Below are 26,798 nucleotides of genomic sequence, written 5' to 3' on the forward strand. Positions count from 1 at the left end.
TGGCACTCCTATGTTTATTATTTTAAAGTATAGTATAAAGCAAATAATTTTTTAAAAAATTGTCATCTTTCTAGAGCTCTCAAGGATTTGGAATAATGCCAAATGTACAAATAGAGCTTCCTACCACTCCCCCACCAAAGTTGTTTTTTTTAAATCAGAGAAGCAAAAATGCTTGGGTAGAATGTAAAATTAAAAATAGCTAGAAAGAGACAAGACCCACAGACCACACGAGTTAGGCTGTGATTTCTTGAGTTTCTATTTCATAATTTGGGGGAATGACTTAGAGGAATCATCCTCATCATCCTCTTTCATGATATGATTAGGGAAGAGGATAATGTAGATTAGCACAAACAGAAAGTAAAAGAGGAGAGCTCTCCAAAAAAGTAAAATAGAAAAAACTTCTGGAAAAAAAAAACAACAACCAAAAAAAACCCAAAAAAATAAAACCCCAAAACCCCAACCCCCCTACCACAAAAACCCCCAAAACTTCTTTCTGTAAGGAAGTACACCTTTACCTGTTGTGTCTAGCCACTCAAGGCAGAGGCATAGAACTATGCCCTGTGGGATATATATGGAACTTAATGATTTTCTTCTCTATCTTTTCAAGCAGGAATCAGCAAACTATGGCCATTGAGTTAAGTTTGGTACTGCTTATTTTAGACTTGGATTATAGCAGCTTGTACAGGCTTATAAGCAAAGAATTGGTTTATGTTTTTAAATGATGGGGGGGATCAAAAGAGTATTTTTGTAATACACAAAAAGTAGAAAATTTAGATATCATTGTCCAGAAAAGTAGTTTTGAACAGAATGTATTGTCTGTGGCACCTTTTATTCTGTAACAGCAGAGGACAGTAGTTGTGAGAGATCTTATGGCCCGCAAAGTCTAAAATATTCACTCTTTGCAGAAAATATTTGCCCATTCCTGTGTTAGAAAATATACTTTCTATGTAGTATAGTAGTAGGTATATCGTACTGCATCAGAATTGTGTACCTCATAATAGTATATAATCTATTTTCAAAAAAGCTGATTCTGCTCTTCTTTTTGGGTTCAGAAATGATTTATTCTGACACCTTGCAATTAACTCCATCTGCAGTCATATCACAGCATAGTAATTGATTCCTATAATCTATATTATGAAGTGAAGATTAAAATATGAGCAGGCTTTGTTTAAGAAAAGCTTATTGCATTAATTTGAAGTAGCCACTAAAAATATTAAATGTATAAACTCTGGCCACAAAGTAGAAGTAAAAAAAGTTAAGGTAAGCTGATGACAGTTTTTACATGTGCATAATAAGGGCAGAGTTATAGTTCTTTTTGCAGTATGTAAAAGAAGCTAGCTTAAACCACGTTGAACTTAAAAGGAAATTTATTGCAAAGAAACTGAGGTATCCAAAATCAGGAATATAGCCAGGCTGCAGAAGGAAAACCAAACCTGTGGGAACACTATGTATCATTTTCCTTTATTCAGTCTTTTTATATCTACTGCTTTATTTTCTTCTTTGCACAATGGCTTTCTTTGTTTTTCCAGGCACGTGGCAACTGGTGACCTGTCTGTAATTTCTAGGTACTTCTATTTATTTTTTAATTGCAGCCACAGCTCAGAATTAACCCAGGTTTTTGTCCCTTTACAGATTTCTGGGAGAAAGAATCTGGTCCAGGTAATCTTGGATCAGGTAATTTTTCTAACTTAGCTCTGACTAGGTCATGTGGTATAAATATGGCTTCTGCACCACTTGTGGGAAAGGGGGAAATTCCCAGGAAAAAGAGATAATAGTGAGCTGAGTAGAATCACCCAAGGTTTTATGAGTATCATTGAGAGTAAAAACATGACTCACTCTAGGAGGTATGTCAAATAGGGAGGTGGTGTCAGATTTTGGATGTGTAGGAGACTATATTTCACTGTTTTGATTCTTTGTTTGGAGAACTAGGTAAAATTTTGAAAGTTTATGAAGTTTTACAGTGACTGAAATTTCCTAGTGAAAAACCTGTATTTTTCATTTAAGACCATGGTTCCTAAGTTTGCGTCATCACTGATTCTTGAGCCTTGGGAACATATAAGAATCAGTAATGAAAATTTTTTTCTTTCATTTTCCTTCCTTTTTTCCTTCCTTCGCTTTCTCTCTCTCTCTCTCTCCCTCTTGGCTTCTCCCCCATCTCTTTAAAAAAAAATGTACAGACAGTTCACTGCCCCAGAAATTCTGATTTCAGTGGTCTAGGGTGGATCCTTGATAACACTGTATTTTAAAATGCCTCGTCTGAGTCTAATGTGCTGCCATTGTTCAGAATCCACTGCATTTTATCACTGGATGCTTGTTATAAGTGTAGAGTCTCAAAACCTACCCAGGCCTACTGAAAGAGGATCTGCATTTTAATAATATCCCCAAGCAGCTTATATGTAGAGTAAAATTGGAGAAGCACTGTCTAGAATTAGTGAATATCTGGCAATGGACCCAAGGGCTCCCTTGGACTGTAGTTCTCAAAGTGTGATCCCAGGACCATCTGCAATCACCTGGGAGTTTGTTAAAAATGTACATTCTGAACACCAACCTAGACTTTCTGAATAGGACACTGGGGAGGTTGGGGACAGCAATTTCTGGTTTAATGAGCTCTCCAGATGATTCTTATGCAGGGAGCATTGCACTAGGAGATTAAGGTAGGTATTGGGATTTGGAACCACTGGATTAAGAGAATTCTTTCTACAGGCCTTTTTTTTTTTTTTTTTTTTTTTTTTAAAGATTTTATTTATTTGACAGAGGGAGAGATCACAAATAGGCAGAGAGGCAGGCAGAGAGAGGGGGGAGCAGGCTCCCTGCTGAGCAGAGAGCCCAATGTGGTACTAGATCCTAGGATTCTGGGATCATGACCCGAGCCAAACGCAGAGGCCCAACCCACTGAGTCACCCAGGTGCCCCTCTACAGGCCTTTTATTAAAATACTTCCTGAAGTGAAGTAGCATTGATGTTGCAACTTAACTTTCAAATGATTTAACAAGCTAAAAAAGGGGGGAAAACCCTCTCTGTGTGTATAGGTGCTTGTAGAGAAAAGGAAAGCTTATATGGCAAAAGGTTATTTTCTGCCATTGCATTTATAAAAATGGTATAATCTAGGAGTACCTGGGTGGTTCAGTTGCTTAAGCATCTGACTTGTTGATTTCGGTTGGGGTCATGAATCTTGGGGTCATGGGATCCAGCCCTGTGTTGAGCTCTCTGCTTAGTGGGTAGTCTGCTTGGGATTCGCTCCTTCCCTCTGCCTCTCCCTTAGCTCATGCTCTCAATCTCTTTCTCTCTTTAAAAAAAAAAAAAAAAAAAGGTACAATCTAGGTTCAAGTAGAGTAACTAGTTTAAGGTAAATAGCCAGCTGGCAGGTAGCAAAATGAGAACTTGAGTGTCCATGCCCTCTGTACATCACCAGAACGGGAGTTTGATGTTGTTTTTCATGTTAGCTTGCCTGAGTTCACCATCCCAGGCGTCTAGGAATGTGGCTGTGTTGCATTCTATAGGCCCAGGAGTGAGCTTGAACTTTAGTCATTGACTTCTGTTGTCATGACTAACTGCCCCCCATCCCTCTCCCACTCTCCAGTGTCATAGTTCCCTCCTCAGCCCCTATTATCATCATTCTTACTATTAGACTTGGAATCTGTGCATGTTCATATATTTTATTTTGGCTTCTAATAGAACCAAGTGTTCTGTGGTTTGAGTTGGGCATATGCAGAAATATGGTTGATTTGTGTAGCCCAGACTTACTGTTTCAGTTTTCAGGCCAGTTATTAACTAGATAGAATTGCAGATTTGCCCTGTTGGTAGTCTGAGATTTAGAAATAGTTTCAAAACAGTGGGAACTAGTAAGTATTTTACTTTTTAAAATACTGTACCTCATCTACAAAATGTTTCTGTTGATTAAAGATTGCTATTAAATTGTCTTTCCTACTGTAACATTTCTTAAAAGTTCTGATCCATATTAGAATTGGATGAATTCTTTAGGTTGTTGACTTTCTCTTTTTTTTCTTTGTAGCAATAATTTATTCCTACCTGATGATTAAAGAAAAATCCTCTGTAAGAATTGTTTTACTTTATTGTTGACCTTGTGGAGGTCTGCCTTTAATTGAACTCATGATGGCATTTTTATATAATGTGTAAAAGAGCATCAGGAGACAGAGCCAACGTGGTCTTACTTGCTTTTATACAAATTAAATTGCCCTTGTGGCCCAGCATAAAATCAAAGCACTAAGAGCAGTTATTTATTTTGACAACAGAATTAATTGAGCCTAAAACAGTTGAAATTCCAGTTGTAGCAAACTATTCTTTCTGGGTCTCACTCTGGCTTTGGGACTGTCAAAAAAAGTAACTTGTCTTATGATTAAATAGCAGAATGATGGGTAGTGGACTGCATTTGAGGGAGATGCTGAATAAACTTTCTACTTGTGAAACATTTCAGAAGTGACATGCTACAGGGGGGGGTCAGAATGTGCATTGCTATCCAGCTGAGCTGTCAGCTGGCACAGAGCCAGGCACGCAAAGCTTTGCCATGTGAAGCAGCATGTGGAGCATATGCCATTTGATAAAATCTTTTTCATGCATGAGTTAATTTTTTAAAGGTATTTTTAGTTATATTATACCAGAAACCTTCATATTTGTCTTTAATAGAAAAACTTGTGTGCTGAAGGTACTCATTTTAAAACTTTTGTATGTATTTTACAGTTCGAAAGGATGTGGCATCTTATATTTCACAAGTGTTTGTCATTTTGAATAGTTTATTTTTATTGGGCATTTCCCTATTCCAAATGGATTTTAAGAGGATGTTTAGAAAAGATAAAGGAAAAGCAGTCGACATATATCTGGTATAGGCAAAAGGTTATGTGAGGAAAAAAACATAGAATTTTGTTTGAGGAAATTTTGGTAGCGTTAAGGGATGCCTTTGCTATTTTCATATATATGAAAACATCCAAAAATCATAAAAGAATGTATATCATATTTGCTAAAATGATATAAAAGTCTTTCTAGATGTTCTGTTTTAAAATATTTGTAAATAATGCAGTTTGTTTGGCATTGGTGTTTTGTTTTGTTTTTCCTCTCTAGAATAAGCCCATGGCTTGAGTATTCAAGATTCTGTAAATAATTACTGGTCATAGATTATGCGATGTGTAGTTGTAGGAGCTCCCAGATTATTTGATAGGTGGTCACAGTCTCTTAAGGTTTATTAGTAAGTGATAAAGCTAATAATAAATAATAAACTGTTGGTAATTTAGGAAGAGATTTTTCATTCTTTATAATTTTTACATCACCTAGTTGCTAATTATTAGATGGACATACTGCAGTTCTTTGCCTTTATTGATCTTTCAGTTTCATCTCTTTGTAAACTGTTAACTTAAGCCTCTAATGGATTTTAACAACAAGCTCATTTAATGAATCTTAGCTTCCAGATTTGCAGAGTGGACTTGAAGTCTTTAAATTTTTAATTAGGCCATGTTCTGGTTCCAAGGTTTTTTGGATGAAAGTAGTGAATGTATTGTTTCTTTTTTTAGTCACATGCTATATATCATAAGAATACTGTAGTAAGAAAGGTATTGCTAATTAATTGACTAGGACCTTGTTTATCAACTCTCTTTTATGAGTTTTTTTAAATAAAGTTATTTTGCTTATCCCTAAATGTTAATGTATTCTGTTTGAATAGAAACCAGAACTGAAGAAGTAGATCTGAGATTTGGTCAAGAAAAAGGACATTTTAGCCAGTATTTTTAGGTGTTCTACTGGTAGAGAAATTTTTCTTGTTAATCAGTGGCTTTATTTTGCAATGGAATCATCATTGAGAACTCTGATTATGAACTTAAATATAGGTACAGTAAAGCTTAACATCTCAGAAGAACCAATAACGAAATCTTACATTTTCCACTTTTCAAGCTCTGTTTTTAAATTTTTTGAAATAATATATTGAACCTATTACTGCCAATAAGTTATTTCAGAAAAATACTGGACTTGCATAAATTTAAGTATTAAAAAAACAGTTTAACAGAATGATAGTTTAACAGTTTAACAGAAGATAATTTTTTAGTCTGATACTTAGCTTTGGGGTGTTTCAGTAGAATAGTGATTCATGCTTTTTGCTAACTTTCTTACTACCTGAATAATTCAGTATTACATGTAAATGAAATATACCATCCCATGGGACTTAAGGCTTATCTCAGCAGATCTGTTATTTTAGGGCTCTTTTGTTTTTTAGCTGATTTCTATTTTATCATCTTCTTCCCCTCTGTTGTCTATCCCTCATACCAGTGCTAAATTAATTTTCTTGTAAGCCACTTTGTAGGGTCATGTATGGATCACCTCACATGAAAACTCTTCCCATTACCTGCAGACTACAAGTGCACATTCCTTGATGGACTTTATAGTTAGAGCCTCACCATTTAGCTGCTGTGTAATTGGTGCACTTATTTGTTCAGCAGATATTTGTTAAAGACCTATATTTGCCACTTCACAGCACAGTAGTCTACTAGACAAACAAATTCCCAAGCTTTAGATTCTAGTAGTATTTACTATGTTGTTCCCCCTGTCATTCCCATGAATACAACCAAGGATTCAGCAGCTGCCTTTTATTATACTTGTTTTCTCTCAAGTATCCTGCAAGCTCCTTGAAAGCAGGAACTACAGATTAGGTTTGTGTCTTCAGTTCCACGGTATCTTATGTAAAAGATTTTCACTAAGTTATGGTCATAATAATTTAGGATTATTATTTCCATTTTTGTCATTTTTAGGATTATTTGAATTTTAAAATTATTATTTATATTATAATTAACACTATCAGATAACACTAGAGCTCATGTCAGGTCAGTTAAAAAGCTGTGATGGGATCTGATCTGAATGTTTTCTATCAGCTTGCTTTTTTTTTTTTTTTTTAAACTTGCAATTGTTCATCTGTTTTTTGTTTGTTTGTTTAGGCCTTATTGAATTTGAAGAATGTGACCCTGCTAGTGCAGTTGAAGGTAAGTTGGCTACTTGTAATAGTGTTAACTATCTAATATCTTCTGTTATTGAATAAATAAAGAGTGGCTATTATCCATTGGTGTTAGCCTGTCGGTGGTGTGAGTGATAACAGAAAATCTGAATGTGGTTTGAAGACCTATAGATACTGTTCTTCACTTAATAAGCAGTAGGTTTGCCCAAAGGAATAGTGAGTGTGTTAGCATATATATCTTAAAAGATGAAATATAGCATGTATTTATTTTCTTTTTTTTTAAAGATTTATTTATTTATTTGACAGAGAGAGATTACAAGTAGGCAGAGAGGCAGGCAGAGAGAGAGAGAGGAGGAAGCAGGCTCCCTGCTGAGCAGAGAGCCCGATGGGGGACTCGATCCCAGGACCCTGAGATCACGACCTGAGCCGAAGGCAGCGGCTTAACCCACTGAGCCACCCAGGTGCCCACATGTATTTATTTTCAAATATCATTGAGATTGTTTTCTTTATTGATATCCATTTTAAACATTTTCATGTCATAAATATGAAAATGATTACTGCACAATAACGTGTAAGACTTACTCTAAAGTGAGAAACATTTCAGTAATTAATGAGGTTATATATTAATGTTATTATTACTATTATTTAAAATGAGTGATGATGTGACTTGGAGAAGGGGTTCACAACCCTTCCTGTTTGTTTGCTTGCTTTGTTTGTTTAAAGATCTTATACACACAATGTAGGGCTTGAGTTTACAACCCCAAGATCAAGAGTCCCACACTCCTCTGATCCAACCAGGAAGGCTTCCTGTTTAAATAGATGATTTTCATAGTATGAAACCTAAGAGATGCCTGCTATTTTTGTCAAATTTATGTATGTCACTTTGTGAGCTCCTGGAAGTAGTTTGAAAACAATCTTCTATTTTTTTCCTTCCAACATTTATTTAAGAATTTGGAGAAAAGGTTTGCTGTTGTGTATAAGGTTCTCATTGGAGAAATCAGAGGCTCTGGTCCCTAGACTTTTTTTTCTTTAAGAGAGGGGCTGAGGCAGGGAGGGTTAGAGGGGGAGAAAGAGAGAGAGAGAGAATTTTTTTTTTCCTTTCAAGATTTTATTTAAATTCAAGTTCTCATATAGTGTAATATTAGTTTCAGGAGTAGAATTTAGTGATTTCATCAGTTGCATATAACACCCAGTGTGCATTACATCAAGTGCCTTCCTTAATGTCTATCCCCCGGTTACCCTATCCCACCACTCCCTCTCCTCCAGTGCCTGGGTGGCTCAGTCAGTTAAGCATCTGTCTTGAGCTCAGGTCATGATCCTGGGGTCCTGGGATTGAACCCCACTTGGGGATCCCTGCTCAGTGGGGAGTGTGCTTCCCCCTCTCCCCCTGCTTATGCTCTCTTTTTCTCTCTCATTCTCTCAAATAAAATCTTTAAAAAAGAGTCTCTTATGGTTTGCTTCCCTTTCTGTCTTTATCTTATTTTTCCTTCCTTTCCCCTATGTTCATCTGTTTTGTTTCTTAAATTCCACGTAAGAGTGAAATCATACGGTATTCATCTTTCTCTGACTGACTGAATTCACTTAGAGCGATACACTCTGTTTCTGGGAGAGAGAGAAACTTTTTTTTTTTTTTAAGATTTTATTTATCTGACAGACATCACAAGTAGGCAGAGAGGCAGGAAGAGAGAGAGGAGGACACAGGCTCCCCGCTGAGCAGAGAGCCTGATGTGGGGCTCGATCCTAGGTCCCTGAGATCATGACCTAAGCTGAAGGCAGAGACTTTAACCCACGGAGCCACTCAGGCACCCCGAGTGAGAGAATCTTAAGCAGGCTCCACAGCCCGTGTGGAGCCCAGTGCTGGGCAAGATCTCATAACCCTAAGATCATGACCTGAGCTGAAATCAAGAGTGGGACACTTAACCAACTGAGCCACCCACATGCCCTGGTGTCTAGACTTCTTACAGTTCCTAACTTCTTATAGTTCCTGTAAACAGTTATTTAAGTTCTCTGTACTTCAGCTTTCTTGGTTGTAAAATGTGGGTAGTTGGGGCACCTGGGTGGCACCTCAGATCATGATCTGAGGGTTGTGAGATGAAACCCTGCTTCAGGCTCCGTGCTCAGCTTGAGATTCCCTTCTCCCTCCCCTGGCTTGTACTCGGTCTCTCAAATAAGCAACTAATCTTAAAAAAAAAAAAAAAAAAAAAGTGTAGATAGTAAATATTACTCTGTAAGAATAAAAATGTATTTTTTAATTTTAAAATATAACATGCTATACAAATGTATGATTTAGGGAATTAATTTTGCGGGAAATTTTAGATGTTCTAAAACATCTGAATTATAATCCTCACTATAGTATTTAGTAGCTATATAACATTGAGTTAAAAAGACAAAAAACTACCCTGGGTTTCCTCATCTGTACGGTAAGGAGTTATCTTAGGTATGCTCTGCCTGTCAGAGTAAACAGCTAAGCTTTAAATGCTGAATTCCATCAACAATCAATAGCACGACTAATCTCTAAAAAATAAATTTGTCATGCAAGAAGAGGAGGAAGAATTAGGCAAAACAAAGATGATCTTTGTTTCTCATTTATGGTAGAATCAACTTACAGCAGTGTTTATATTAAAGATTATATATGGGCAAAAGAATGCCATATGTTTTCTGTTAATGGATCTGTTTCCGGGAGAGAGAGAAACTTTTTTTTTTTAAAACAACACATTTAGGGCACCTGGGTGGCTCAGTGGGGTAAGCCGCTGCCTTTGGCTCAGGTCATGTTGATCAAGTGAATGTTTTATAACCTTTTGGTGCATAGCAGGCCATATTAAGTTAAGAAAAGACTAAACAGATTGTGACTCTGATTTAAATGTTAGGGTTGAGCACTTGATACTTTTATTTCTTTATCCAAATTTAGCATTGACGGAAGCAAATCATGTGTCAAGATATAAAAGATATTCATAAATTTAATATATTTATCAGCAACAATTATGTTTCTGTAACAGTATATATTTATTTTAAGGTGTAAAACCAAGGAAAAGAAAGACTTTTGGTTTACCAGGGATAATTAAAAAGGAAAAGGATGCAGAGTCTGTGTAAGTATATTACATATTGTCAAAATCCTCTGTTATTAAGAATAAGACTGTTGTTTTGAATTTGAGAAGAAAAAAATTCCATCAGAAATAACTCAAAGTATGTATGTCTAAGGTTTAAAAAATACACTTTTCTAAATAAATGTACTACCTCCTCTGGCTTTAGATAAAAGTATTCTCTTATTTTAAAATTTTAAGATGAAAGCTCTAGTGTCTTGATACTGAAACTTTAAAGGTACCCTTTTTATAAAACATACATGCATATTTAAAAAATAGAAGTGCAGAGGAAACTAAAAATTCTTCTATATCTTAATGCCAAAGAAAAAAAGCCATGGTCAACAATTTAATGAAAATCCTTTCTAGACAACTCTAAACATATAGGCATATGTGTACACATAAATAGAAAACAGGGGAGAGCAAAGGCACTAACATGTTTTAAACATTTATACTAGGTCATCAATTTTAGATGGGGGATGGACTATAAATATGATTTATGTATTTTTTAAATTAAGTTAATATACACAGAATATATAGTTTGCATACAGTAAATTCAACTAGTATTGAGTAAGTGAAGTTTTCTACCTTGGCTGTGAGTTAGAACTACGTGGAAAATTAAAATAGATGTATTTATGCCAGGCCCCACCTCAGACCAATTAAACCAGATTCTCAGGCGTGAGGCCAAGCATAATTTTTGTTTGGTTTGGTTTTAAGCAATCTGTGTGATTGCTAACATATACCTGGGGTTGAGAATCTCTAAGAACTATGATTTGCAAGAGACAAACTGGAATCTATCTTACTGTAATTACTCAACCTTATATATATTGACAAGATGCTAATCAAATCTTAAATGATTTGTTGACCATGTGACACTGGGTGAAAATTTGTCTAAAATCCCTACTTCTCTAGCATAATTAGCAGAGCTGTCATAGGCACTCATATTTGCAGTATAAGAGAACAGTATGTGCTTTGGGTGTTCTTACCTTCTGCCTAGTTAGATTCTTTTTGAATTTCTCAGTGTGTCTAAGTCTGTTTCTTCCTTTCTCCCAAGTTTTACTTGGTTAACAAGTTAAGACCAATTGCAGAGTAATTTTTATTTGTAGTTACCATCTCATCTACAAATGTCTTTTCAGAATTTATGAAGGGGGTATTTTGTTAAAGAGATGGAATCTAATCTTTTTATAACATTTGAAATACTTATGGAAATCTAAACAGTTGATTTGTAAGTGAAATTATAAATGTAGCCAGTTTGTCTGTGGGTGTATTATAAAAAATAAAGGCCTGAATATCAAATATTTTTTATAATGTATGGTTTTCACAGCTGTCCATTCAGGCAGCGTGGAATATTTTTGCATATTCTATGTTTTTAAAATAGTTTTCATGATCAGTAATTTCCCAGTACCATGATTAGGCCACTCGGATATTGGAATGGTTTTTACAAACACTGAGAAGACCAGAGCCAAAAACCAGTACTTAAACAACTGTACCATGATTGCTTTCTTTCAACACTTGGAGGCAGGAAAACTGTTAGAAACCGCTTTGTTTGAAATGCCAGAGGCTCTTGACATGCTTCTTCCAGTAGCCTGAAGGCTTTGAAATGCCAGCACTTGTGGAAGACGGGTCCTGCTCAGAGCTTGCTGAGGGCTTGCTCTTCCTGGGGCTTCAACTGCAGGTCTCTTTGCAGCCCACTGTGAAAGCAAACAGATGAATGCTTTGACACAAAGACTGGTGAGCTCTGGCTGAAAGCCAGAGAATAAACCGTTTGAAACTTTGACACTTTTATATTTAAAGTATATCTTTTTAAAAAAAGAAGGAAGTAGAATTGCTCCAGTATCTTAAATTATTTGATTCTGTAGAGGGATTGAATTTTTTCTTATGGTGCCTTTTCTGGAACATATCCTTAAGAGTATGCATAGGAATGTACCAATAAAAAGGAAGCTCTTTTTCAAAACTTGGAATTTTGAGTGACATTTAAGTGGCTATAAAGATACAAGAGGCTTACATTTACCCTCTTTGGTGCTTTCATTTGGATTAAGAGCAGTGTAGTCATTTTTTTTTTTTTTTTCTTCATTATTTCAGTCTGTTCCATCCTGTCTTTCTTTAACAAAATTCTTCAATTTGTAGATTTTTTTCTTGTTTGTGCTTTAGTCTTTGGGTAGAGATGACCTGTTTATTCTCTATATTAATTTAGTACATTTTATTACTGTTCATTGGACTCTCAAGGTATACCTAATATGTGTGTTTTCAGTCTCTTATTAAAGTGGTGGATTCTGATACTATATATGCATTAACTGTCTCAGGCCACTGAATATGTAACTAATCCAAATGCCTTTTAAATGTTCATTCTAATTTTTGTTAGTGAATTTGTTAAACAATATGTATATAGAAATCCTTCTAACCTTATTCCTAATGGCCTCAATGTCTTTATGGATTTAGGTCTTTATTTGGTTGATAAAGTTGGTCTACTTTATGTTTTAATTTTACATTCAAAGCACTTCTTTTCTAGCTTATATCCAAATTAATATTTATCAGTTAAAAGATAAAATACCAGTTTTATATTTTAGACTTAGATATTTTAAGTGGAATTCTGACTTCTTCTTTAATATATTTGGAGAAGAATGGTTTGGCTTCTCTCTATATATGCTAGCTATGGATATTACTTCAAATAAAACTGAAGTTTTTAACAAGAATATATTGTAAAGAGTTATTTAAAAGCCAGTAGCAATCCTTGTAGGACTGGCAGCTTCCTTTATATGATTCATGTGTATATTTATGAAAAAGAAGTGCTTTTGAAGTCCAAGTTTTTAAAATACTTGTAAGCTGTGTAAGTTTTATTTGCCATGTATTGTGGATATTGGATTGCCTTCTTTTGAACTTTAAAATCATTTGGTATATTTTAATCCTCATGATTTGATTTTTCTAAATATATTTGTAAAGTTTAAATAAAAGCTATGTTTAAATAACAAGGTAAACACATTCAATATACTAGAATTATAGATAATTCTAATAGTTGATTGTTTCTAATATTTTGTTTATTTTAATAGGGAATGCCCTGATGCAGATTCACTTGTAAGTTGATTTTACTTTGATATAAACCATCTATATTAGCTATTTTCATTAGGAAATAACCAGTATATTTCGGTTGGGTTGTTAACAAGTCTTTCCAAGAAAAATACTATACATTTACTATTAAAATTATTTTACAGGTGCATTTTTGGCTGTATATTACTAGATGCTTTCCTATTAAATAGAAAGTAGTTCTACCTACCTTTGTAAAGTACATTTTACTTTTAAAATTTGAGTGGTACTATACCATGTTGCCTTTTCTTGGGAAATATGCCAGATCTCAGATCTGTATACTTTATTTTAAAATGTGATGCTCTTAGTAATGTTCCTCATCATTAAAATGTTATTTTTATCTATTCAGTAATTGAATTTTAATAGATTACCAGTTTTAAAAAATACAACAATCATGGTCAGTATTTTTCTGTGCTTTTTGCTTGTAGAACTTTTGCTTATATTTTTTATTTAAATATATTTCTTTGTATGTAATTGAGGAAGACATTAAATGGAGCTCCAAATAAGTTACAGTGTGAGAGTAGATTTACAAAATAGTCTAATATATAGACAGACACATTTTTCAAATTGTTCATTAGACTGGTTATGTTGCTAAGTGTAGTAGAGTCAAGCTGTCTGTCTCCTTTGCTTGTTCTTGCTTATATAATTACTGTTTCTTTTGGCCCCACATCATTTTGATCTTTTACAGCATAATGGTGTATCAGGATAAAGATATTTTGTGAAATAGTGTGTTTTATGTAACTTAAATAGGCCACGATATGAAGGTGGCTTTTAGAAGCTGAAAAAGACAAGAAAACATATTCTTTCCTGAAGTTTCTATGGGAAAAATAAATAAATAAATAAATAAAAATCTGGCCTACTGACACCTTGGTAGTTGATGAGACTATTTTGGGCTTCTGACAATTAGGACTGTAAGATAATAAACTTCTTTTGTTTTAAATGAAAAAAAAAAGAAGAAATTTATGGTTTGTTAATAAATGTAAAGTGAAAGTAGAGAATTAGATTTCTAGTGAGCTCTAGGGTTAAAATTAGCCACTGTTTTAGAATTACATTTAATTTACCAATTGTCTCTTTGGATACACTTGGCTTACTAATTAATGAAAAAGTTAACAAATGTGTTTGACATTTCCTTCAGTATTCATCATGCATTTCATTTTGGAATTATTTATGTGTAGCATTTATTTGATGATTGCAGTATTGAATTAAATAGTACTTCTTGTTTTATATATACTCCCTTAAATATAACATTTGTAATCCTCTTAGCTCATTGATACTATTCTATAATGATCAATATTAACCAAGTTTGGGGACGCCTGGGTGGCTCAGTTGGTTAAACAGCTGCCTTCGGCTCAGGTCATGATCCTAGCCTCCTGGGATCGTGTCTCACATCAGGCTCCTTGCTTGGCAGGGAGCCTGTTTCTCCCTCTGCCTCTGCCTGCCACTCTGTCTGCCTGTGCTTGCTCTCGCTCCTCTCTCTCTGACAAATAAATAAAATCTTTAAAAAAAAATACTAACCAAATTTGAGCTTCTAGTCAGAACAATTAGAAAAGGAATTAGAAAAGAACTTTTAAAGAGGATGCATAAGGCTAATGCCATGTAAGAAATTATTGATAAATTTGTGTAGAAAGAAAACATCTAAAATTACAAAAAATAGAAGAATTTGATTCAGTGAAGATAAATTGGCAGAGTATATTTGCAAGACATGTAATAAGGGGCTACTTTACTTTGTAGAGTTATACAAATCATTATCAAAGGTGAGCAATGTTCCAGTAGAAAAAGAACATTATAAAAATGGGCTATTTTTCGGAGTACCTGGGTGGCTCAGTGGGTTAAAGCCTCTGCCTTCGGCTTAGGTCATGATCCCAGGGTCCTGGGATCAAGCCCCACATTGGGCTCTCTGCTTAGCGGGGAGCCTGCTTCCTGCTCCCCTGCCTCTGCCTGCCTCTCTGCCTACTTGTGATCTCTGTCTGTCAAATAAATGGATGGAATCTTTAAAGAAAAAGAAAAGGTAAAAAAATAGGCTATTTTTCATAAAAAGAAATAGAAGTGGTAAATAACTATAAGAAATGTTGTTCAAAATAGTAGTCTCATTCTGATGCAAATTAGAATGAAATTCCTATATTTACCTATCATATTGGCAAAGGTTTTGGTATATTGGTAGGAATGTAAATTGATATAATCTGTCTTCTAGGTAGTTTGGCAGTGTCTTCTCAAATAAGAAATGCATGTTCTTTTTTGACTCTCCAGTCCTACTGCTTGAGGTTTACCATTACAGCTATATTCACAAACTATATGTATGTGATTGACCAAGGTAAATGCACACAGTAGTCATTCCCTCCCCCCCCCGACCCCTGAGGTTTCGCTTTCCATGGTTGGTGTTAACTCATGGTCAGTCATGGTTCAGAAGCAGATGATCCTCCTTCTGATATATCATCAGAAGGTCATTAGTAGCCTAACGCTACATCACAATGCCTACTACATGGTTCACCTCATGTCATCTCATCATATAGGTATTTTATTATATCACATCATCACAAGAAGGGTGAGTACGGTAAAATAAGATATTTTGAGAGACCATATCCAGATAACTTTTTTTTTTGAAAGATTTTATTTATTTATTAGAGAGCTGGGGGAGGAACAGAGGGAGAGGGAGGAGTCTAGATGATGTAGGGCTCTGTTCCAGCACTCTGGAATCATGACCTGAGGCAAACCCAGGTGCTTAACTGACTGAGCCACCCAGGCACCCCCTCACATAACTGTTATGATAGTATATATATATATTTTAAAGATTTTACTTATTTATTTGACAGAGATCACAAGTAGGCCTAGAGGTAGGCAGAGAGAGAGGAGGAAGCAGGCTCCCCGCTGAGCAGAGAGCCTAATGTGGGGCTCGATCCCAGAAACCTGGGATCATTACCTGAGCCGAAGGCAGAGGCCTTCACCCACTGAGCCACCCAGGCGCCCCAACCACTTACCTATTATAGGACATTTAGTTATTTCTAGTTTTTGGCTATTAGGAAAAAGCTGCTTTGAAGATATATAGGTTTTTGTATGGATACAGTATCCTTCTTTGACCCTGGTAATTTTCTTTTTGAAGTCTGTTTTATTTAACAGAAGGACAGTCATTCTCTCTCTCCCCAACCTTTTAAAAATGTTTACATGGTATATTTTTAAAATTATTTTCCTTTCAACGTATTTATGTTGTTATATATGAAGTGAGTTTCTTATATGCTATATAGATAGCATCTAGTTGGGTCATGTTTTTAATCTCGTCTTTCAATCTGTCTTTTGTTACATTTGGACAATTTCTACTTAACGTAATTATTGACCTATCAGGGCCAAGTATGTCATATTATTTTTTGTTTCCTGGTTTTTTTTTTTTTTTTTTTTTTTTTTTTTAAAGATTTTATTTATTTATTTGACAGACAGAGATGACAAGCAGGCAGAGAGGCAGGCAGAGAGAGAGGCAGAAGCAGGCTCACCGCAGAGCAGAGAGCCTGATGCGGGGCTCGAACCCAGGACCCTGGGATCATGACCTGAGCCGAAGGCAGAGGCTTAACCCACTGAGCCACCCAGGCGCCCCTCCTGGTTTTGTTTTGTTTTGCTTTTCATTTTGTTTTCTTTTTCCGGTTTTCCCTGTGGGTTATTTGAACCTTTTTAAGAACGCCATTATGATCTATTTATAGTCTTTTAGCATATAATTTTGTGTGACTTTCTAAATGGTTCCTCTAGTTCACTCTCTAGTACCTTCAGGTAGTTTTTTTTTTGACCAGAGTTTACAGTTATAATATTCAAGAGGTTGATCCATAAGCAGCTTATTCAGCCCTATAGAAAATGGCTCAGTATTATTTGAAATTATTGCATTGTACTAAATAATACACTGTAAACAAATTTAAAAGTAGTATCAGCAAATCCTTAGAATTTCTAGGGGCTTAAATATCTGGTATGTTCTAGGGTAATGGGAATAAAAATCAGGTATTTTATAAAAACCTTAATTCTGGGACGCCAGGGTGGCTGCTGCCATCATCTCAGGTCATGATTCCAGGGTCCTGGGATCCAGTCCTGCATCAGACTCTTTGCTCGGCGGGGAACCTGCTTCTTTCTCTACCTCTGCCTGCCACTCTGCCTGCTTGTGCGCTTGCTCTCTCTCTGACAAATAAGTTAATAAAATCTTTAGTATATGTGCTGCCGAAGCGAGCACAGTTAATAAAATCTTTAAAAAAAACCCAAAAAACCTCTATCAAAAATTTTTTAAAAGGAACCTTAATTCTGATGTTTAATGAATTCACATTTGGTAAAGTTTATTTTTTTAAATATTTTTAAATATTATTTGCATATAAGCAGGCAATATATAGAACTCAAAGTACTCCAGTTCTAGGGATGTAAATATATACTTGTCATCTTTTTAGTATATGGAATCTGCTCTTTACTATTAGATTTTCATTTCTAGATTTTAATCCAGCCTGTTAGCTAAACTCACTGCTGGCTACAGTAGATTTTTTATTCAGATTGGAAGCTGTAACCATGTAAATTCTGTTTTAGTTCTCCATGATTTTATGCTGTGCCTGTGAGATTATCCTTCATGTTCCTTTTGCTGAGCTTTAGCAGGTGAATGGAGGAAGAACAGCAAACTTTACCAGTAGAAGAATATTGGCTTTCCAATTCCACTGATCACTTGGCATTTCTTGGTGATCTTTTTTTTTTTTTTTTTTTTTAACTTTTTGTAATTGTTTTATTCTTGTATTTTTTTGTAAGTTAGGTTATTTCCGGGACTCAGTCGGTTAAGCATCTGCCTTCAGCTCAGGTTATAATCTCAGGGCCCTGGGATTCAGCCCCACATGGGCCTCCCCACTGAGCGGGGCTGGGCGAGGTCTGCTTGTCCCTCTCCCTCTGCCTGTCCTCCACTTGCGCTGTCTCTCTTTCAAATAAATAAAATCTTAAAAAAAAGAAGTTATTTCCAAATAAAAATGCTTGTATACCCTTAGCTTTTTATTACCTTTGCTGTAACAGTTTCATTCTCCTTACATGCATGTGTTTATGTAGGCGTGTATAAGATTTTTTCTGATCCATTTCAGGGTAAGTTCTGTACATTATGGCCCTTTAAGCCAACTACTTAAATGTGTATTTCCTAAAAATAGGAATATTCTCTTAACATAGCATCCTTTATCCATTCTACTTCATCATTAATTCTTGGAGGTACAATACAACTTCATTGTATTCTGATTTCTCCTTCCAGTGGCTTTTTCCTCCCATAAAGATAAGCAGATATCTGTGTTTTTAAATTCTCCCATCTTTCTTACTTCTAGGCTTTTTTTAGTTAGCAGTATTTCCTAGAAGTCATTTCATATGAGTTCAGTAATTGAATAGTACTCTGTTTTCTCTGTGTACTATAGTTTATTCAAATATGCTTGGACATTTAGGTGCTTTCCAGAAATTTTGAATTATAGATAATCTTTGGTGAATAAACTTGTTGCATATGTATGTTTAAATTGTTGGGGGTGTATCTTCAAGGTAAATTTCTAGAAATTGAATTTCTGGGTGGAAGAGAAACACCTATCTGTTTTTGTTAGATAATGGTAAATTTCTCTCTGTAGGGATTGTTCTATTTTGTACTTATATCAGCAGAGTATAAGAGTACATTTTCCCACAGCTTTGCCAACAGAGTGTATTTTTGAGCTTCTGAATTTTTGCCTGTCTCCTGGGTGACAGACCATACTTTAGTGTAGTTTTAATTTTCCTAGTCATCTTTGTTTTTTTTTGTTGTTGTTCTGTATTTTTTTAATAAATATTTGTTTATTTAACCTGCCAATCCTCTGATTTCATCATCTCTTATTTCCAGGCACATACAGTCTTGTGCTTTTATTTCTTCACTTTGAAGAATTGGGTGAAAATTTGGTTACAGAACTGCCAGTGTTCCTGCCCGAGCACCCGTTTTCTTCCTTTTAGTGTTTCTGCCCTTTCATTTTGTAGTACTTTTCTCTTTCAGACAAGTGAAGTACAGAGTGTGAGCTGAAGCTAACTTAACCAAAAAGATAAACTTTCCCACTGTCACTAATTTTATGAACCTGTTGTTGATAAATGATGTAGCTGCTGTAAAAGGTAAAGCTGTTTTGCTAATCTTTTATATTTCTGTAGTTGGAGCCATCATTACAGTAAGTCTTTTTCTTCTTTTTCCCATAGAACATTCCTGATGTAGATGAAGAAGGCTATAGTATAAAACCAGAAGCAAATCAGAATGATATCCTTTCATCATCTGGATATTCCTATGGATTGTGTCTATAAGTAGACAGTTATAACACAATATTCTGTTGTTTAATAAAGACTTCAGTTTTTAACTATAATAAAATGTGACTCCATATTTTTCATTTGATGTGTTTTTACTAATGAAAGTTAGTAGTTCTATTTTTCTTAAAGTCCATCTGACCTCTTAAAAGTTTATATTCCTTTTTATAAACATGTGAAAAACTGGTTATGCATTAAGATAGTTTAAAAACTAAATTCTTTAACTGATATTCACATACCAAAGAGAACCATTTCTACTCATCTAGTGATTCTGATTCTGAAGATGAAGAACCAAAGAAGTATCGGATACAGATCAAACCCATGCATCCAAATAACTCGCATCACACAATGGCTTCCTTGGATGAATTAAAAGTGTCCATAGGAAATATCACTCTCTCCCCAGCAATATCTGTAAGTAAGAAAATGAGCAAGTTCGTACTTTGTACATAGAAGCCTTTATTTATTTATTTTTTAACTCATCTGCTTGCATCTGGTTAATTTTAGCAATAGTTAAGCATGTTGGATAAGGAAATACTTTACAGTTTTTCTTCCTTTTTATTGAGGTATATAGTTCTTAGTTTTTATATTGGCAAATAAACTTGAGTTTGGCTTAGTTTTGCTTCCCTTTGAAAGTTTTACAAGGAAACAAAAATGTAGAAAATCTATTTCTGCCATTTTATAAACAGTTTGTATGTTTCAGAAATTTGAACTGGCAGTATTAATCTTTTCCTCATTTAATTTTAAAGATTTTCATGCATATTTTATGAACCTTATGTGAAAATGGGTATTCCATTAAGAAGAATTTAAAGATTAAATTATATGTCTGCTGCTTTTGTAACTGCATTAGTTGTTTTCCCATATGTTTTATATAAAAAAAGGCAAATATAAGAATTCTTAGTGATTGTGGTTAATTCCTCGATTCTGATATGCCATACTTAAAAGCTTATGAGGGAGGAAAAAAAATAATCACAGTGACTAATATTTCCATTGATGTCATACTCTAAGGAGTGTGAAACTATGGGAAAAAAAGCATGTCCTAAAATGACAATTTAGTCTATCTGTACATGTTCATCATAACTGATATTAGACCTGTTTTCCTTGATAATGGAGAATAAAAGTTCTCCCCATTTTATATTGTTATTTAATATGTATTTTAGATAGCCTGTATGTATTTGGGGAAAAAGTATTTTTCTCTCAGTCATGTACTTTTAGCATTTAATTTTTTTTCTACCAAAAAGTTCTGAAGTGAGGTTTTATTCTATCATTGCTATTTTAACATGAAGATTAGTGCCCAGATTATTATATATAATTATTACAATATAGATCTAATCATATTAATTATATATGTAAATGAAAAGAAGTTATGAAACCACTAAATTTTTTTTATTGTGTAAGAGCATTAACTAATTTAAAAAATAAATGTAAATAAAGAAAACCCGATTCTAGGGGAATATATACCAAAACATTAAGCACCTAGCTCTGGGTAGTGAAATCATTAATGGTTTTAAATTTTGTCCTTTGTACTTTTCTCTCTCTCCTATTTTTTAAAAGATGGTGAACATACTCTTTTGTACTGAGAAAATAAATAATGAGAAAATTTTAATCATTAATACTGGGTTTGAAAAGAGGATAGTTTAAGTGTATTTTCTTGGCCAGTTTGCTTATCTAGCTCGTGTCCCCTAACAATGTTCTGCAGGTGTTTTAAGATGTATAGATTTTAGGTATGATTCAGAAGAATCACAAATAGACAAAGAATAGACAAATTATGAAACTAAGAAAATAAGATATGTTAAATTCTAAAATGGACACTGTGTCTTTCTTTTTCTTTCTATGTTCAACTAGAGACACAGCCCAGTAAGTACAAGATTTTTTATTTTTACCTACTGACTTAAAAAGAAAACCTTTTGATGTTTGAATGTTGATTTTTAAAGTATTTGTTTTAAATTTTTTAAATTAGTAGATTATAGTATCTTGCTGTAGATACCAGCATTTTGATATTTTAAAACATTTTATTGAATGTTAAAGGTACATGTATTATCTTTTACTATAAAACACTGAAAGTTTTTTTTAATGTGATTTTTGAGTAGATATACTAAAAACAACTTAAAATTAGGTCCCCATTAATATTTTATGAAGTCAGGGTGCCTGACTGGCTCAGTCTGTTAGAGCACGCAACTCTTGATCTCAGCATCCTGAGTTCAAACACTGTGTTGTGCATGAAACCTACTTTTTAAAAAATAAAAAAAAAAAATTTTTTTTAACAAGTATTTCATTACCATATTCTTTGTTTAATGACGCTTAGTGTTTGAATTTCTGTTTTAGGTGCAGATGAATCGGAATTCTTCTAGTGAGTTTAACATTTAAATTGGTTATTTTGTGTCTATGAAAATGCATCAGGCAAGGGCATCTGGGTGGCTCAGTTGGTTAAGCGTCTGCCTTTGGCTCAGGGATTCCAGGGTCCTGTGATTGAGCCCCAGGTTGGGCTCCCTGCTCACTGGGAAGCTTGTGTATCCCTCTCCCTCTCCCTCTGCTGCTCCCCATTCTTGTGCACGTGAGCATGCGCTCTCTGTTAAATAAATAAAATTTTAAAAAAAATTACCAGGCAGTTTGCTAAGCTTATTGTAGCCTTACATATGTATGTAGTTAGAGAAATAAATAGTTTGTTCTCATCACAGCTGTTAACAACAGACTAGAAGGATACTAACTTTAAACAGAAGACAAAGTAGGTATATTATTTCTTTTAACATTTAGACATGCCTTCAAGTTTAATACTTGGCTACAACATTTTTCAGAAATCAACAAAGCCAAAGAGTAGCTTCTTTTTAACAAAGTTTAAAACTGTTTTAACTGGCATAACTCTGCCTCATGAGCCAGAAGGCATTATGAGATGAGCAAGTTTTAGCTTTATGTATTTGTATTACATTGGTTTTTTTTTTTTTTTTTTAGTATAGTAACTTAATTATACTAAAAAATTGGGTGGATGCTGACATCTTCTGCAGCATCATGCATTAAACATAGCAAAGGTGGGAAAAAGTAAAATTGAGGCAGCCTACTCACAAGTTATGCAATTTTGTAAACACAAGCCTGAATAAAGATCATAATACCAATCCTATTAAAAATTCTAGCACAGTTAGGGGCACCTGTGTGGCTCATTGGGCTAAGCATCTGCCTTTGGCTCAGGTTATGATCTCAGGATCCTGGGATCAAGCCTCAGGTTGGGCTCTCTGCACGGTGGGAACCTGCTTTTCTCTGTTCCTCTGCCCATCCCCCCCCATGCTCTCTTTCAAACTCTCTTTCAAATCAAATTAAAAAAAAAAATTCTAGACAAGACCTATTAAATGCATAATAAGTACCAAATGAAAAGTAAGATTTTAATTTTAAAAAAGAAATGATAAGTAGCTTGATATAGGGATACCAGGAAAATCAGGATGAAGGTGGGCTGCTTTTATGCAGTTACTTACATAAGGGCGGATTGCAGAAACATTGAGGTGAACAGTGCAATAGGTACTTTGGGCCAGACAGAGGGCCAAAGTGACCTCAGTGGGACCGTGTGGTATGAAGGGGCATCCTGTACAGTGTGGTATTCCTCATAGTTTGCTGCACTTATCCATGTTGGTGTGTTTTCATTCAACAGCTATTGGTTGGTGATCTAAGACATTAAGGTGCAGGGAAATTTGCGTACAAACCGACCTGACTTTTACACATTACTGATTCTCTTTACTCTGTGTACAGTTGCTAATGAAATGATTCACATTACCAATGCAAAAAGGAAGCAAAACAGCCTATCTTATAAAGACTGTTGCTCTAGGTTCCTATAAAATTTTTTCAAGATACAGTATCCTTTAAGAATAACTATTTTTGGTCAATATAATAATAATATTCTTAGAACCTGAAAAATGCTTTTATTATTCATCAGTTCTTGAGCAATACTTATGTATTTCAATATATGTTCTAACTTTCATCATTCTAGCTTGTCTTTCTCTGGTCTGAACAGCAGTTTAATTCTCATGACTATGATAGTTTCATTGATTTAAGTAATTTCTTACCAAAGATGTTAGAAGAAATGAGGACACATCAGAAGTTCAGCTATTATTTTGATATTCTCAGGTGATATTCTTAGCATGATATTTAAGACTTGTTAAAGTCTTATTTTTCCTTTTCTCCATAATTTAAGAAACTGCTATCAAGTCCACAATTTTTAAATTGTTCATAGTAAAGAGTTATGTGTTTCTCTTAACACTTAAATCTCAGATTATGAATTTTTTCATATTTTGGTTTTTTTAATTAGGTGAAGAGTTAACAAAATCAAAGCCATGTGCTGCTTCCAATGAGTAAGTTTCACAGTTAAATTTTATTTTTAAATAGACTATTTTTAGAGCAGTTTTAGGTTCATAGCAAAATTTAGGGCAAGCTGCAGAGGTTTTGCATATATATTCACTGCCCCCATATATGCCCAGCCTCCTTCACTATCAGAATCCCCATGAGAGTAACATTTGTTAGAATTGATGAACCTGCACTGACGCATCATTGTCACCCAAAGTCTGTGGTTTACATTTTCATTCTTGTTCTTGTATATCCTATATGAGTTTTGACAAATGGGTAAGGACATGTGTCTCTACCATTATGGTGTCATACAGAGTACAACTGCACTAAAAACCCTGTGTTCTCTACCTGCTCATCCTTACCCTTTTACTGTGTTTAGAATTAAATATCATTCTTTTGTCCTTTTTTCCTAGAGAGTTTTATTATCTTTGCAGTTTCATTTGGCGTGTTGGTAATCATCCTCTTTTCTAAGCTTTCAGACACTCTGTGGAGTTTCTAGTTGTTTTGAATTCTCATTTGATACTATTTATAATTTTTTTTAAAAAATCCTTATACAGTTGTATTTGGCCTTGGTGACTTTGCTACTTCTAAATAAAGCTGGGATCCCAAGTTCATACATGTCTGCATTTCAACTAGTTATTCTCATGGGGATTTTCTCACTTTCTTCTATCCGTTTTGGCTGTGGTCATGTAAAATAGACTATCCTTTTCATGAACTTCAAAACAAGGAAATGTCTCAGTTAACTTAAAAAGGCTAGCTAGCTCTTTTTAAAAAGAAAAAAAAATGTTTTAAGCCAGTGTTTCATGGGTCCTCTGTCATTTCAGTATCTGTCAATAAGAACACATTCTTTTAATTTCTTTTCTGCTTAAGTAAAAGTGTAGGCTTCATTAAATGGATAGTTTAAAATTATTTGATACTTTGAAAGCTAGGCACTAATGGAACACATTGGTGGTATTCATTTATCATTTTTAAAGATAAGTTCAGTGTTTTAAAAATTTTGTTTTTAGTAACTTACGCAATCATGATTTTAGGTTTTATATATAAGATGCCGTGTGCTTTCATGTAGGTGCGTGTTGAGATACTAGATACATGCTTATAGGTAATTGTACCATTTTCTCTGAAATGAGCCTGCTTTCTAAGATTTAAAAACACTATTAAATAATGTAGTTTGAGACATTAAAATATTATTTTAATGGGATTAATCTTTTTACCACTTTATATATATAAATGTTACTTGTCAGTCATAGCTCAGTAAAGCTGGAAGTAATTTAAGAGGTGGTGGCAAAGTTCAGGTACTTCAGGATTTTAGAGGTTAGACATTTTAAAAGCTTATGACTAAAATGAAAGAAACATTCATATAAAAGTTTTTATTAAAATAAAGAGCTAAAAGTTGAATCCTGAGAGAAATTAGTCCATTAGATTTCAGGGGGTCATTGGAGGGAACTCTTTGGTTACATAGCATGTTGAGATTTTTGAAACTTGAAAGTTGAGCTCTTGATGATTTTGTCCACAGTCTTGATGACCTCTCATAAAAAGATGTACATGATCCAAACGTTTCACTAGACTGCCTCAATGGCCCAGGCTGTGGATTGTCTAGGGAGAAGTCCTGCCCTTCTGTGACCTACTATAGTAATCAGACCTTTGAAGATTATATCAAGCTGTTGGGCTTACTTCTGTACTTGACAGTTTCAGAGATGAAGGAATAGAATAAAAGATTCTTTTAAAAGTACTTAACTCTGATAAAAATTTCTGCCTGATTTTCTGTGTATGATTTGTGCTAGGTTTCAATGAGCAGACCTGACACTACTGTAGAATTAAGTACCTTTGTGTCCTTGGGCAGTTCATTTATGCTCCAGGGGACTGCTTTTCTTTCTTTGTAAAGCTGAAATGATTTCTATTCTTATAGCCCCAAAACCAGAGTATAACAAGGTGTGATTGGTGCAGATTAATCTTCTCTGCTGCCTCCTACCAATTTTACATGTTACTGGAGGTTCTGCTTATAGTAGTTTAAAAAAGTTTTAATTTAAACCAGTATTTGTTAAGTTTCTTCACACAATCCATTGACAGAATAGCTAACTTTTAAATGCTATGCATTTAGCTGTACAATTCTGTGAGATAAAAATAAATGACTAGGGGTGCCTGGGTGGCTCAGAGGGTTAGGCCTCTGCCTTCGGCTCAGGTCATGATCTCAGGGTCTTGGGATTGAGCCCAACATTAGGTTCTCTGCTCAGCGGGGAGCCTTGCTTCCTCCTCTCTCTCTGCCTGCCGCTCTGCTTACTTGTGATCTCTGTCTGTCAAATAAATAAATAAAATCTTTAAAAAAAAATAAATGACTAAATTTTATACTAATAAAATATTCCTTTGTTAAAATCTTTATTTTTAAAATGTTATGGCAGGAAAGGGACCAGCGATTTACTTGCTTGGGATCCCCTGTTTGGACCGTCTCTTGATTCATCGTCTTCAGCTTCATTAACTTCGTCATCATCATCAGGTAATGTATATGCATGTGTGTATATATATATATATATATAGATAGATATATCTATCTATATATATTTAAACTGAGGGATTCATTAGTTACTTTTCTCCTGATTGACTTACTCATCACTTTTGTGTTATACTTAATGGTCAAAAATATTCTTATCTTCTCATATTGCCAGATAAAGTGATTTGATGCTGGTTAACTTAGCTGAAAGATCCTATGGCTTAAACAGAATTTTATGGAACACCATTTTTTTTTTCATTTTTGTATTGCCATGAATCATTCCCTTTTCAATGCCCAAATAATTCTCACTGTTCTTAGATAATTCCACTGTATAAATGTGCATTAATGTAATCCGTCTTTTCTTATCAAATATTTGAGTTGCATCCAGTTTTCTAGTATTACGAACATCCATGGATAGAATTTCGTGAACGTGTCATAGTACCCTTATAATTTATCAGTACAACATTTGAGTCTCTAGATAAACCCATTGATATTTATTGCCAAACTGCTTTCCAGAAAGGTTTTAGCACTTCCCAAGCAATGTGTCAAAGAAACTTGAATGCTTTTTAGATGTTGTTTTGGCAGGGATATGTTCATTTTCT

At 34.5% G+C, this 26,798-nt stretch overlaps 1 protein-coding gene across 6 annotated transcripts in view; it reads left to right on the top strand.

Moving 5' to 3' along the window:
* FCHO2 (FCH and mu domain containing endocytic adaptor 2) overlaps positions 1-26,798 on the top strand; it is a 118,769-nt gene that overhangs the window by 58,024 nt on the left and 33,947 nt on the right. For 5 of the 6 annotated variants that reach the window (XM_059175212.1, XM_059175213.1, XM_059175215.1 and 2 more), the window contains 9 exons: positions 6,932-6,976; positions 9,962-10,034; positions 13,073-13,097; positions 19,287-19,344; positions 19,624-19,799; positions 21,231-21,242; positions 21,711-21,735; positions 23,677-23,719; positions 26,108-26,202. In XM_059175212.1, the coding sequence (XP_059031195.1) occupies positions 6,932-6,976; positions 9,962-10,034; positions 13,073-13,097; positions 19,287-19,344; positions 19,624-19,799; positions 21,231-21,242; positions 21,711-21,735; positions 23,677-23,719; positions 26,108-26,202 (552 nt within the window). The remainder of the gene's footprint in view (positions 1-6,931; positions 6,977-9,961; positions 10,035-13,072; positions 13,098-19,286; positions 19,345-19,623; positions 19,800-21,230; positions 21,243-21,710; positions 21,736-23,676; positions 23,720-26,107; positions 26,203-26,798) is intronic. The other variant, XM_059175214.1, reaches the window with a different exon arrangement.

The sequence above is a fragment of the Mustela lutreola genome, chromosome 5 (assembly GCF_030435805.1).
Source record: "Mustela lutreola isolate mMusLut2 chromosome 5, mMusLut2.pri, whole genome shotgun sequence".
Taxonomy (NCBI): domain Eukaryota; kingdom Metazoa; phylum Chordata; class Mammalia; order Carnivora; family Mustelidae; genus Mustela; species Mustela lutreola.